At 33.4% G+C, this 14,769-nt stretch overlaps 1 protein-coding gene across 2 annotated transcripts in view; it reads left to right on the top strand.

Moving 5' to 3' along the window:
• Window positions 1–14,769, top strand: part of WASF1 (WASP family member 1) — a 67,566-nt gene that overhangs the window by 39,823 nt on the left and 12,974 nt on the right. For both annotated transcript variants that reach the window (XM_064597991.1, XM_045865304.3), the window contains exons 2-3: window positions 8,133–8,291; window positions 14,292–14,426. In XM_064597991.1, the coding sequence (XP_064454061.1) occupies window positions 8,159–8,291; window positions 14,292–14,426 (268 nt within the window). In that variant the 5' untranslated portion in view covers window positions 8,133–8,158. The remainder of the gene's footprint in view (window positions 1–8,132; window positions 8,292–14,291; window positions 14,427–14,769) is intronic.

Raw genomic sequence — 14,769 nt, 5'->3', positions numbered from 1 at the left:
TTTCTAACCCTGCTTCTTGAACAACTCATTGCACTTCCTGAGTGATGTCTTTGGCTTGGTCTAGAATGGTTCTCAGCCTGGACATATTTTTGGATGTTTGTGAGTTTTCTCTGTGAATTTAAAAATTTTTTAAATTCTTTATTTAAATTTTTTTGAGTATAGTTGACACAGTGCTACATTAGTTTCAGGTGTACAACATAATGATTCAGTATCTCAATTCATTATGCTAACCTCACCACAAGTGTAGCTACCCTCTGTCACTATACAATGCTATTACAATATTATTGACTATATTTCCTATGTTGTGCCTTTTATTCCCATGACTTATTCATTCCATAACTGGAAGCTTGTATCTCCCACTCCCCTTTACCCATTTTACCCCCATTCCTCTTCTCTTAGGCAATTTTCAGTTCTCTGTATTTATAGGTCTGATTCTACTTTTTGTTTTTTCATTTGTTTTGTTATAAAAATTCTTTACTTTGAAAGGACTTGATGAAAGCATATTCTGAATCATTTGGATGTCTACCTTATGATGAGTCCTGGGAAATAATTTCAGTATCTCTGTTTATGATTGTGTTTAGCATAACTTTGGTGCCAAATAGTACAACTTTAATTGTTTCAGTCTAATGGTGATATTACAGGAACACACTTGCACCTAACTGTTGTATTTGAACATAGTAAAACCTAATAGTGTCAGTTAGGTAACAAATGAATAAAATTTCACAATAGTTCAAATAAAGGAAAGGCTGTTCTACAGCAGGACAGGCATGAACAAAATAAAGCAGATTTTTGGAGCAGTCAGTACAAGATTCATATAGCAAGCAATGATTGAGTTAAAACGAAGTGATTTTTGTCATATTTAATAATGTTATTTTGAATTTTATTGGTTTTGTATTTTTGTATTTAATTTTAAATCTCTTTTGGCTTGGGGGTGCTTAGGTGGCTCAGGCGGTTGAGTAGCCAGCTCTGGACTTTGGCTCAGATCAGGATCTCAGGGTCCTGGGATTGAGCCCTGCATCTGGCTCCATGCTCAGCAGGGAGTCTGCTTGAGGATTATCTCTCCCTCTTCCATCCACACCCCACTGCTCGCGTTTTCTCTCTCTCTCTCTCAAATAAATAAATAAATCTTTAAAAAATACATATATAAATTTAAAAATTTAAAAATTTATTTTGACTTTATAATTATATAAAGATTTATAAGCATAAGGATTTTACATCTGATTTTATATTTGTATACTGCTAAGTAACATGATATTCAAAATAATTTAAGTTAGTATCAGGGATCTGAAGTATTTTTTCCTCCTTCAAAAAGCGCTAATACATTATTAAATTTTTAGTGTACAAACATCACAAATTTTCCTATACTGTATGTCACTTCATTGTTAGCCTTAAGATACTTAAGGAGGTATTTTAAATGCTCATTTGAGTGGTAAATTTCAACAAAAGAGAAAGAAATGAAATTTGTCCCATAATGAATGTAGAGTTCCACAGAATAGTGTGGCTGTTGCCATTGTCAGTGATCACAATCCATTTTGGTTTTTAGTACACATGAAAAGAAAGGTACAGGTAAACATTGGAGAAATTGAATTTTTCATAATGCAGATACACATTTTTGCCATGCTGTCCCCTACAGAAAGAAGATTATTGGACATTTCATTTGGATAGGGACATTGGAAGGTGACATGCTAGGAATATTGTGTTCACTCTGACCCTCTAGTCTAGAAGTCAAGTGAACTTAAGTTACAGGGAGGGTCCAGAGATTGGGACAATGTAGGGGAACAAAGGAGTTAGGTGGAACAAGATTTCTCCTGTGGAGCTAAAATAGGTAAAGTAGGCACATGTCATATAGGAGAATAATGAAATATAAGTAAAAATAAAGGGAAAAAAGAAAGCCACTAAATACTCTTTTATCTTGATTAGTTTTGGCTTTAAAAGCCATCATTCTCTCACAGTGCTCTACTCCAAATGTCATTAAGTTACTCTCTATGTGATCACACTTATCTGGCATCACAAGTACTTATTACTAGTGTTGGTCATAAATCTCTTCCTAATCCCATAGATTTTGTGGATAGGAATAATAGATCTGCTTCAGAAATTAGTTTTAGTTTTGGTTGACCACAGAAAGTTTCTTATGCCAGGAATTTAGACCTCACCCGTATATCTAACCCATTGTCAATCTTACTGATTCTACGTTCAGGATATATCTTGAATGGACATGCTTCTATATCACCATCACCTTGTCCAGATGACTACCATCTCAGTTACCTGGACTATTTCAGTCATCTTCTAATTCAGTCGTCTAATTGGTCCACCTCCATTTGTTCTGCTATTGCCCCCTTCCCCACTAAGTCTCCACAGAGCAGTTAGAATGAACAGCCATTTCTGATCTTGGTACTCTTTTACTTAAAAATCTTGAATTCTTTCCCATTAGAATCAAATTGAAAATCTTCCACATGACCTTCAAGGTCCTACTTGACTTAATCCCCTGCTGACTCTTAGTCTCTGCTCACTACACTCCTATCTATTGGACTGCTATCATACTGTGTGGGTGAATCAAGCCCCTTCCCAGTTCAGGGCCTTTGCATATGATGCACCTTCTAAGTTAGAATGAAAATACACACACACACACACATAAACACACACACACGCTCCCCCAACCCAGCTAGCTAACTCCTACTAATCCTGTTGGTCTTAAATATTATTTCCTTAAGGAAATAGATCTATTTGTAGTGCCCAGTACTTTTACTTCATTGCACTTATAAATATAATTAGATATTTGATTCTAGCTAATCCATGGGAGATTGGTTTTGCTCACCCCTTTAACACTTAGCACAGTGCTTGAGTCTTTGGTGTTCAATAAATGAATGGCTAGATGAATGGATGGATGGCAGTGTATCCATAGTATAATTTTTCATTTAAAGTACAACCTATTTCATAGGTAATTATTGTTATTAGAAGTATTACTTTTTAATAGTATAAAGAATACTTGATCTTGTTTTTCATATAGTTTAATCTGCATTTGTGGTTTACCTACCTCAGATTTCAAATTAACATCTTTTAAACCACTAAAAATAACCTTGGAGCAATATTACATTTGTATAATGATTTGTCAAGTAAGTTTCTGTTGTGGTTGTATTAATTTAAAAGAAATACATATTTTCTTTGAAAATGACTTGGAGTCACATAATTACTACTATCTAGTGAATCTTACTTCTAATTTGACTGTCCTTAATCTTAATTCTACTCGATAGGTGTTTAATACTATTTATTATTTCATTACCCTCCAGTTTTCTTCTTGAGTCTAACAGTAATGTCCATAATGAATTGCAGAGTGTGTAGCTTATTTCTTCATTTCTTTTCAACCTTCATCTATCAAAATTTAATACTTTGTTATTGTGACTGAAGATGAAAGATATAATTATCTACCTATTTATTTCTGGTAAGGATAGCACTTTTTTAGGGCAAATTCTTTAATAGGGCCAGAACATCTCAAAGCAGTCAAATAAATAGAGGTGTTCAGCATGATTAATAGTTCTTTAATCCTATGAGTGCCTAATTTGGATTTACCGTATCTTTGTGTGTAGAATTTTAGAGATTTATGATTAATGAGTAATTTTGAAGTTTTCCTTATAACAAAAGGGAGATTTGTTATTTTTATATACCCCTACTATTGTTTTATACAAGTTTATGTTGTTTCACTGATAAGTTCAGTTACTTGCTATTTCAGTTTATTTATAATATTAAAACAGTTTGGGCTATATAGTATATACAGTATAGATTTGGGGGAAGTTATAAAAATTATGTTCTTGATACATTTTAAATATCCTTTTTTATATATTTTAAATTAAATCACTTTATTTAAAGACCTACGGTTTTACATAATTGAAATAAGTCCTTTTAATTAGATTTGATATATTTGTTAATGTGAACTCTTATTTCATGCATTCTTTTTTAAAAAAAAAATTTTTTTATCTTTATTTGAGACAGAGAGAGAGAGCACAAGCAGAGGGAGAGGCAGGCAGAGGGAGAAGCAGACTCCCCGCTGAGCAAGGAGCCCATTGCGGGACTCGATCCCAGGACCCTGGGATCATGACCTGAGCCGAAGGCAGACGCTTAACCGACTGAGCCACCCAGGCGACCCTATTTCATGCATTCTTATTTCAAAATGTTTTATATTATTTTAATCCCTGTGTCTGTCAGAATTATAAAGCATTTCATCATTTGCATAGATGTTTATTGGGAAAACTCTTTCCATTAAAAACATATCTCCATTTAAATGTTCTTGTGCTCAAATTATTTAATTGCTCTGTTATAATTAAGTAGCTTCTAATCTTAGGGAAATAGGACATTTCTCAAAAATCACTGGCTCCCTTAAAAATTCTTAAAGTATTTAAAATACTGAAATTTGGGGCGCCTGGGTGGCTCAGTTGGTTAGGCGACTGCCTTCAGCTCAGGTCATGATCCTGGAGTCCCGGGATTGAGTCCCACATTGGGCTCCCTGCTCAGCGGGGAGTCTGCTTCTCCCTCTGACCTTCCCCCCTCTCAAGTGCTCTCTCTCTCTCTCATTCTCACTCTCTCAAATAAATAAATAAAATCTAAAAAAAATTAAAAATAAAAATAAAATACTGAAATTTGTTTTTATTCGAATAGTTATTTTATTCTAACCTGTTCTCTTAGGTCAAAATATAATCCTTTAGTCTGAATAGTGTTAGGAAAATTGAAAATTGCCTTTTTCTATAATTTAATATAAAATTTTCCTTATTTAATATTACTGTCATTTTATGAATACAGAAACACCCTTAAATGATCATAGATTACTTGTTTCATAGATGTATGAATATAAGGAATTAATCACTTGTCATCGATGACATAATAGAAAACTCTTAATTCTTATGTTCTTTGTATAACCCACACAAGGCAATTATTAACTATAGTTATCTTATGGTGGTTTTTTAAAAGCAACTATTTTATTTTTCTTGTAGTTGTTACTAAAGGAATCTTTTAAACATTTTAAATAAATTCTACAGTCCATTTATGAATTCTGAAAATGAGAATTTGGATGTCTTATTTTTCTGATTTCCAAAGCCATAAAATTACTGTGATATCTGATCTTGGATTATTTTTAACACTTTACATATTGCTTCATACTTTTAGATAGATATGTGGTCTCAATTTGGGTCAACAAAAGCATTCTTAAAATAACTTAGAGAACATATTGATATTAATAATAATCACCAAAATATAATTTTAATATAGAATTCTATCAACCATGTTGCTATGGTTAGATTTTAATAGTTTCATTTTCCTTACTCTTCTGTAAGAAGATTTTTAATATACTAGTTTAATAAACATGATTCCTGGGGCGCCTGGGTGGCTTAGTTGTTTGAGTGTCCAACTCTTGATTTTGGCTCAGGTCATGCTCTCAGGGTCGGGAGACTGAGCCTGGCATCGTGCTCTGCGCTCAGTGCAGAGTCTGCTGCTCCCTTTCCCTCTGCTCCTCCCCCTGCTTGCACTCTCTTCTCTCTCTCTTTCTCTCTCAAATAAATAGATGAATGGAATCTTTTAGTAAATAAATAAATAAACATGATGCCTTTAGCAGTATGGTAGCTAATTTTGTTTTTAATTTTAACATTCATATTGGGATTTAAAATTAAACCCATAAGAAATGTTCTTTGAATTAAGAAACAGATTTATTGAAATTTTAGCTGAATTATTTTATCTTAAATAATTTAAAATCTTTAGGGGATGTAGCCTTTAGTTTGCATTCTCTCAATCTCTTGATGTTTGTTTCAATAATTGGGAGTTTAATTGCTAAGAACCCAGGAAAATAGATGAAACAGCCTAGGAATTGTTTTAGCAAACAATTACTTTTATAACCACATGGGTTATATAATACTTGGGAAATTTTTGCTTGTTATATTTAGTTACAACCTTAGAAAATAGATTAACAATTTTTAGAATTAGTTGTTTTATGTCTTAGCACTATTTAGCTTTTTTATTAATTAAAAGGTTTTCACCCTTAGATAGGCAAGTTAGTCAATGGTGGATCAAAAGATGTTAACATATATGTTATTGATTCATTCTGTGCAGTATTTTTTTTATTGTTTATCATTTGCAGTATTTAAAAAAATACTGAAATGAATTTGATTTTAGTTTTGCTTGCTAATTAAATTATACCTTTTAGCATTTAGGATTTTTTTCACCCTTTCCCAATAAGACAAAGGATCCTGCATTAAAGGTAGTGTTGTAAACCCTCCAAAACAGAAATTAGGCCGTTTTCTCAGGATTTAGGAGATAAAGTTGTTAGGCTTTATTTTACTTTGCCACCAAGATTTTGGTAGTTGAGTTAGATAAGTGACCATTAAAATCACCAAGGAATAAGACAGAAAAATACTAAAAAGAATCTAATATTGAAACTGAAGTAGAAGGATGAAGAGGAGAGTTTTTCTCTACAAAACGCTTTTGAATTTTACCTAAAGGCACTATTCTAATCACAACAAAAGCTGTCCATCTTTTTTTGCGATTAGGGTAATATTTTGAAAGAACTTTCTTCATAACCATTATCACTGGGTGAGTACAGGCAGTCCTCACTTTGCATGGTAGTGTGGGACCAAAAAAATGACCATACAAAATAAAACCACACATAACAATCTTAATCAATGGGAAAAATTATAATTGTTCTATGATCTTTAAAAAGTTCTGTCAAGATGTTAAAAACTCTCTTATGTTGGTTAAAATGTATTTAGGGAAATGAAAAAAATAGTAAAACTATATTAATTTAATACAATGTACTGTAAAACATTAAAAACAATTAGAATTAAAGTGTTTTATTTCTTTGTAAAAAACTTATCAAGTGTAGCTTGAACAGTGCTTCTCCATCTCCTTGTATAAATTAGAATAGTAGATCTAGCCAGAGTGAGCATCTTTTCTGTGCCTTGGCAAATTGTCCATTTGGATCAGCTTCCGACATTTTATTTTTGCATTTTTAATGTCAGGAAATATCTCCAAGAGTTTCTTTAATGTGAAGTTTTTTGCTTGCCTCACTTCCTCAGGGACATTTTCTTTTTTGTCTCAACCACTTTCCTTATTTATGTCAATAAGTTTACTTTCACTAAATTCTGATTGCAGATCTAGAGTCTCTCAAACAGTGATAATGGCAACATTCCCACAATTGGCTGTTTCTTCTAGTACTCCATTTACATTTGAACTCAGTTTCACTTCCAGCTTTATCATTTTTCATTTATTTACTGTACTTTTATCTTTGTTGGCCAGTTCTCTCTTTTAGTTACCCATTTTGTAAAATTTCAGGTGGGTTTGGGGGCAAGAAGGTAAGCCAGCTACATGCTTTGCTGTCTTTAGACAGTTGTGAATTGAATGACCAGTCACCTTCCAACTTTGGAAGGAAGTGATCAGTCACTGATCATAATATACATCTCTTATTAACATAGTGCTTTGTAGACTGAAGTGCTAACAAGGAAATTTATATTACTGCAGTTGTAGTTAATGTAGTGTGGTAAGTTAAATTGGAACCATGTTGTTGGAAACTGGTATTTTTGAACTAAACCTGTGGTAGCTGAAATTTGTGCAGATGTGAGACCTGGGAAATAAGGGCTGCCTATAATGGAAGAAAGTGGAACTATTTAATCAATTAAACATATGGTCGGTGTTGATGAGATTGAAGATGTAGGATTACTTGGACTATTTGATCTCTAAGCCATTGAGTGCCTGATACATTTTATATGGAAGTGTAAATTTGATCCTATTCTTCCAGCTTCTTTAATTCTCTTAAGCGCTTCCTTAGAGAAGACCTTTCACACCATTTCTGAAGACAAAACAAAAGTCTAGTTGTAGTAAGTAAAAACTGTGGTTTTAGGAGAATAATAGTGATAGTGATTTATGAGTTCATTATAAAGCAAATGACATTGAAAATTTTTTTCAATTTTTACATAATGTTGACATTCTAATAATTGAAGATGAAAGGTGGTTAATAAATTTCGATTCATTTAGCCAGCAGCTCCACTTCATTGTCTTCGCACTAGCAATAATATTTTATTATTAAATGTGAAAGATGAGGTATTACTCTGTGTTGGGTACAACTGAGTAATGTCAATGTACTGTTTGATTTCCTGCAGGTGAACTGACACGGGTTGATCACAAGATGCCGTTGGTGAAAAGAAACATTGATCCTAGGCACTTGTGCCACACAGCGCTGCCCCGAGGCATTAAGAATGAACTAGAATGTGTCACCAATATTTCTTTGGCAAATATAATTAGACAACTAAGTAGCCTAAGTAAGTATTTTTATATCAATGAAAAATATTTCTTGCAAACCAGAATGTTATGCTTTCGAGTATGAGTATTAAGATGTTCTTACGATTAATTTGGGGGGATGTTTGATGAGAAGAATACAAAGTTATCTTGAAAAATGTAGCCATTTTAAATAAAATTAATGAGTTTTAGTATCATTTCTTCTCTGCGTGTTTCCTCTGGGAAAGAGAAATAAGGACAGTTTGAGGAGCAGGATCACGTGATGGACAAGAATTACTGAAACTGTTTTTAAAATATGATTTGATCTGTGAAAGGTAGTGCCAGGGTTGTACTTTTGCTTGCTAATTATCACTGTTACTTTTTTTAGAGGCTTCAATTATTCACTGGTATCTCTCTCTTTACATATATTCTATTAGCCTAAGGAAATATTTTTTATTATTAAATATTTAAAATTAAAAGGTGTGAGGTAGCCACTACTCAGAGGATTAGGTTAGTCAAGTGAGTTGTCTAAAGGACATTAGCAGTGTGACAGGTAACATGCTGTGAAAATAGCAAATGAACCTGGCCTCTCACAGACAAAAGGCAAGCAGGTTGGCCAGATAGTAAAGGGACAGGTAGGGGAGGAGATAGGCAATGTGTTCCCATGATAAGACTGCAGAACAGAACTTCTAAGTTAAGGAATTAGGTAAATTATTCTAAATTTAAAATCAAGGGGCGCCTGGGTGGCTCAGTTGGTTAAGCGACTGCCTTCGGCTCAGGTCATGATCCTGGAGTCCCGGGATCGAGTCCCGCATCGGGCTCCCTGCTCGGCAGGGAGTCTGCTTCTCCCTCTGACCCTCCTCCCTCTCGTGCTCTCTGTCTCTCATTCTCTCTCTCTCAAATAAATAAATAAATAAATAAATCTTTAAATTTAAAATCAAGAAAATTTAAAAAATAAATCCAATCTGTCTTTTGAATTGATGGCTTAGCTTTTTAACAAGACATTTATATTTAATTTTAAAGAAAAAAACAAGATGTTCTTGGCCTTAGATGTATTCTCTAAGTGGTCCTAGATGTATCTTAGCAATACCTAGCCACATAGATTGTCCTTACAGGCAAGATTGACCCTTTTCTTCTCCTTTTAACTTTTTTTCTTTCTTTTTATAATTGAGTACTTAGCACAAGATAAAGAGAGGTTGTTAATCTCTTTCAAGTGGGAGCATTTGGACATACACACATGTAGCTAGAGCAACATAAAATTTACCTTTGAATGCTCTTGGTGAGAGCACTAAATTTCTACATTGCCTATGAAATAGTTTTAAAAATAAAAGGATGTTTATTTGAATTTAAGTATATTCTTTGGCCCTTTCGGTGGTTATTTTTTCAGGTTGGTTATTGGCAGTGAATCATTAACATATTAATTACCTGTTTTTTTCTTGGGAAAGTCAATGTAGAATATACTTTTGAGACAAGTCAAAAGAAGAGTCCTAGATAGCAAATTAGTATATAATTAACAATATTTTTAAAGACATTTGCTGACCTTTTTTGTGACCTAGCACTAATTGAATCTAACATGACTTTGTATAAAATTTGTATTACGGGGCACCTGGGTGGCTCAGTCATTAAGCGTCTGCCCTCGGCTCCGGTCATAGGATGGAGCCCCGCATCGGGCTCCCTGCTCGGCAGGAGGCCTGCTTCTCCCTCTCCCACTCCCCCCTGCTTGTGTTCCCTCTCTTGCTGTCTCTATCTCTGTCAAATAAATAAATAAATAAAATCTTCTAAAAAAATAAAAATAAAGTAAAATTTGTATTACTACATGTACATGAGTACATCAGTTAATATTGAAATACATATTAAGAGCATAGAAATGACAATATAGTTAAAATATTTTTTTTTTTTAAGATTTTATTGATCTGACAGAGAGACAAAGTGAGAGAGGGAACACAAGCAAGGGGATTGGGAGAGGGAGAAGCAGGCTTCCCACCAAGCAGGGAGCCCGATGCGGGGCTCAATCCCAGGACCCTGGGAACATGACCCGAGCCGAAGGCAGACAGACGCTTAACGACTGAGCCACCCAGGCGCCCCAAGTTAAAATATTTCTTAAAGTGAATTTTGGATCTAATACAGGCATGTTGTTTTAGGTATATTCCCAATGTAGAATTTAGAGCTAATATAACAATTAAGAGTGTTAATTTGCTGTACTAACCCATTTTTTAATATAACCTAAAGATGGAAACTTAAGGAATGTTCAAGTCTGGTATAATCCCTGTAAGTAACATCTATCAGCAAGCACATGGTCATGTTGTAGACAAACTCTCAAAATAGAAATACCTTGTAAAAATATAACTGGTGCTTCAGATTTGGAATCCGAGACTATTGTAGACATTTTCTAAGCAGTTTGTAGAGATTCAAAAACAAAGGAAAACCCATAAATATTGTAGCAAGGTGTAACAATAGTTTACTGCCCTGGAATTAAACTCTCTGGCAGTTTTCCCACTGATATAGTCAGAAATCCAGAATTAAATTTAAAATGCCCCTAGCTAGCCAGAATAAACAAGCCCATGCACTAAAAACTATGTACATAAAATAGCCAGTTGATTCCTCTCTCAGAGTCATTTACTTTTACTTTGATATTTCATACAGGTTTGATGATCTGATTTCCAAACATTTATGCTTCATAACACTACAAGAGGAAGGTATAGGGGAGATAAAAATAGAAGCAGGTGTTACCTAAGCCAGTCAAAAGAAGTAGTTTACAGCAAAGGAAGAAGAGACATAAGGGGAGAAGCAATATAAAAACGGGATAGAGGCCATTTCATGTAAAAGCAGATATTCTTACACATTTCAAGGCTGCTTTCTCACATAGAACATTTTGATTTCATAATCAACTCATTACTGAGTCCTTAAGAAAAGATTAAATTATGTTTAATTTTGTATTTCTACTTAAGACGGAGAAGCTTAAAATAGATTTTACATCAGTTTTCATCCAAAGTAGTTAAAATAATTAATGCATTAAATAATCTGTGAATTACTTAGTAAACTTGGCTATGCAAAATGGTTCTAGGTAATTGAGATGTTGACTTTGGTACTATCGTTAACACCAAAAGTGTTAAGAGAACACCGAAATAAAGGTCAATTGCAGGGGACATCCTCCTGTCTTAGGGGACAGCCTCCTGTCTTCTTCCTTACAAAAATATTTTTCCTAGTAGGGCACAATTCTCTTTTATAATGGATAATAACTGAAAACATAGAATTCACTTTCTATAAATTTCTTCTTTTATACCAAAATTCTTTCCCATTTTATTGTTGTCTTATTTAATGACCATTGAGTCTCTAATTACCTGAGGGATCTTTTGCCATTCTCTCTTCCCAAGGCCATCCTTCTGTTGAATACAGTCAGTTCATGCTACCAAGATGAGCTGGTAGAGCCTAAATTTGACAGATAGATGATAGCAAGGTAGGAGGGAGGATAAATAGATTGGCCTGATAAGACTAATTGGAAACATAGACAATAAACAGATAACACTGAACACTTTGCTGTGTGATAAAGCTACGTGGTTCTTGTCTGAAAAGAGTAAACCCCTTTTGAATTGAAGAGTCGAATATGATTAATACTGAAACTATTCTGAACAGTGTGATCATGTATATAATTAAAATCATGAGTTTTAGATTACAGGAACTGAGAAAAGAGATAAAAATAAGGTGAAGTCATTATAGGAGTCTTGCTGAATGAAATGTGAATTGAATTGGGCCTTTCAGAAACAAAAGAATTTGGAAAATGGAGAGGAAAGAGGACGGGAGGCATTTTTAGCTTGCAAGAATAGGCAAATGAATAGAGGCAAAAATAAATACGTAAGGGGGATTAAAGGGACAGATGATATGGATAATATGGCAGACCCTGATTTTAGAAAACATAGAATGTTAGTTGAGAGGATTTTGATTTAGATTTAAACATCATAGATGATAAGATAGTAAGGAGAACAAGTAGGTTCTTGAAGGGTAAGAAGTATAATATTTCTAAGGTTAATTCAAATTCAGATACATGCCCAATCAATTTTGCATTACAAACTTTATTCCTTTTACCTCAAAGAGAAAGAGGAGGTAAATTTGGAAATTAAGAAGGGATATGAAAAGAGAACAGATGGGATGTTTATTCTATCCACTGAAGTACTTTAGTACTTAAACCTGTAGTGGGGGGAACATAGACTCGTTTTAAAAAACCTTTTGAGAAACTGGTCCCTCCGGAAAAAAACATTTAAAAACCTGTGAATAATTTTCCATTGGTTTACAGCTTATAAATTAAGGATCCCTATGTTAAACTAAGCTCTTTTAAGGAAGAAATTGTCTCTTCTATCTCTGTATTCCTAGCATTTGTATCCCTAACATCAGTTGAATAAATGAATAACTTTATACTGCCTTTTCTTACACTTGGGACTTGGGGTGCTTTCCTTATCTGCCAGAGAAACTGTTCTGAAAGTGTCTCGGACACCATCCTACACCCAAAATTTAGGTGCTTTTTTTCTCTATGTTCTGTGGCTTTTACCTTAAATTATAGTAAGGGATGTCTGTTGCTGACCTCCTACCCTGTATGTGGAACTCTGCCAGGTTCTTTGCTCACTGTCTCCTTTTCTTATAAATTCTTTTTGAAGCAGATATTTTTATCCCTATTTTACAGGTGAGGAAATTGATACCAAGGCCTCAAAGTGAATGGAATAAAGATTTGGACTTATTTATTAAATTGCTTTTCGTATTTGTTTAGATGTCTGTTTCTCCCTCTGTTCAAAACTCATCAATGGCAGAGACCTTCTTCCATCATTTTTATATACCCAGGGTCTGGTACAATGTCTAGCACATGAGACCTTTTCAGTCAATTTGGTTTAAAGATATATGTGAGTAAATGAATATATACAAAATGATTCTTTTTTATTATATTTTTGTAGACATTAAAGTTCTTAATTTATTATAGAGACTTTAAAGTTCTGATTTTTTTTCTTAAAGATTATAGAATCTTCTAGGACAGGAATTTTATGTTTTACTTTTTGGTGCCTTCAGAAGGTCATCTACCTGCCTGGCACAGGGTGAGCCCTCATTAAATACTTGTTGATTTAACTGATAAGTTATTGAAGTACCTTGAAAAAATGCAATATTATTCAAATATAAACTAGTGAGATTAATGAATTCATTTAATAAATATTATCTCTGTCTCAGGAACTGTCTCAATAGATCTGTTAAGCTAGATTTAACCTACACAGTATGTTTGGGTCTAAAATGTCTTAATTTAGGAAGACCATCAATTTTTTTTTTATTCAAAGGTGCACATAATAATTGACTCACCTTTATATTGTAAGTATGCATTACTTTATATGTTCTAAATACACTTGAATAATGTTTTCATTGTAGGTTACCTAAACGTCTCCCTGGCTTACTTACTAGATAGAAATTTCTATTTTTTTTCCTCCTTTTTTCTCCTTTAGAATAGGATTATTTTTGCTTATTCTTTTCAGTAATAGAAATTTATATGACTAGAGAAAATACAGTGACTTTAGATTTATGATGGTTTTTTTAGGAAAATAGAACAAGAAAATATAAAATATCATAAATTTTCAGAATCTATGTTTTGGTCTTCTGTTGGTCTTATGAAGACTCTTAGATCTTGCCATTTGGCCTGAAAATCAGTTCTAGTGTAGAGTGTATTTATGAATGCTGATTTAAAAGAGGTATTATTTGTATGTACTTTTATTTTACATCATAATGTTCTCTAACTTTAACAACTGGGCAGGTATGGATAAAAGCAGGTAGAGTATTTGCATTTTAGGCACAAGACACCTAGCAGGAAGTGGTAGAGCTACTATTTAAAACCAGATTTCCCAGGGTTTATGTTGTTTTCCCACTCTGTCTCACTTTGGTTACTGTAGGATTTAAAGTATAAACTAGTTCCAAATAAATGCCAAACTCATTAGGACAGCACTTTTAAAATGTTAAATTGTGTGATATTTATCTCTCATCACATTAAATTTTATGGTATATGTTTCATTTTTGCGTAGGCAAATATGCTGAAGATATATTTGGAGAATTGTTCAATGAAGCACATAGTTTTTCCTTCAGAGTTAACTCATTGCAAGAACGTGTGGACCGTTTATCTGTTAGTGTCACACAGCTTGACCCTAAAGAAGAAGAATGTAAGTTTATTCATATTATATTTTCTTTCACATATATCTTAGGTTTGGGGAGATGAGCAATATATTTAAGAAAAGTATACTAAACACAGTTTATTACAAGTCTTTTTTACCCATGGCCTTTGATGTACATGTTGTAATAAATCAGTGAATTATCTAAAAATATCATTAGTATGGCTTCTGGCTTTTCTATTGTCTTTTTCTTTTTTGCTTCTTCTTTTTGTATATTAAGTAGCTTTTAATTTTTTGACATAAAATTTTTTTGAAGATTTTATTTACTTATTTTAGAGAGAGAGAAAGCGAGCATGGGGGGGAAGAGGGAGAGAGAATCTCAAGCACACTCCAC

This window comes from Mirounga angustirostris, unplaced genomic scaffold (genome assembly GCF_029215605.1).
Source record: "Mirounga angustirostris isolate CCGP_5_RB_7025 unplaced genomic scaffold, mMirAng1.0.hap1 SCAF_8, whole genome shotgun sequence".
Lineage (NCBI taxonomy): Eukaryota > Metazoa > Chordata > Mammalia > Carnivora > Phocidae > Mirounga > Mirounga angustirostris.
The sequence above is the reverse complement of the archived record's forward strand: the minus strand, read 5'-3'. Positions and strand labels throughout refer to the sequence as shown.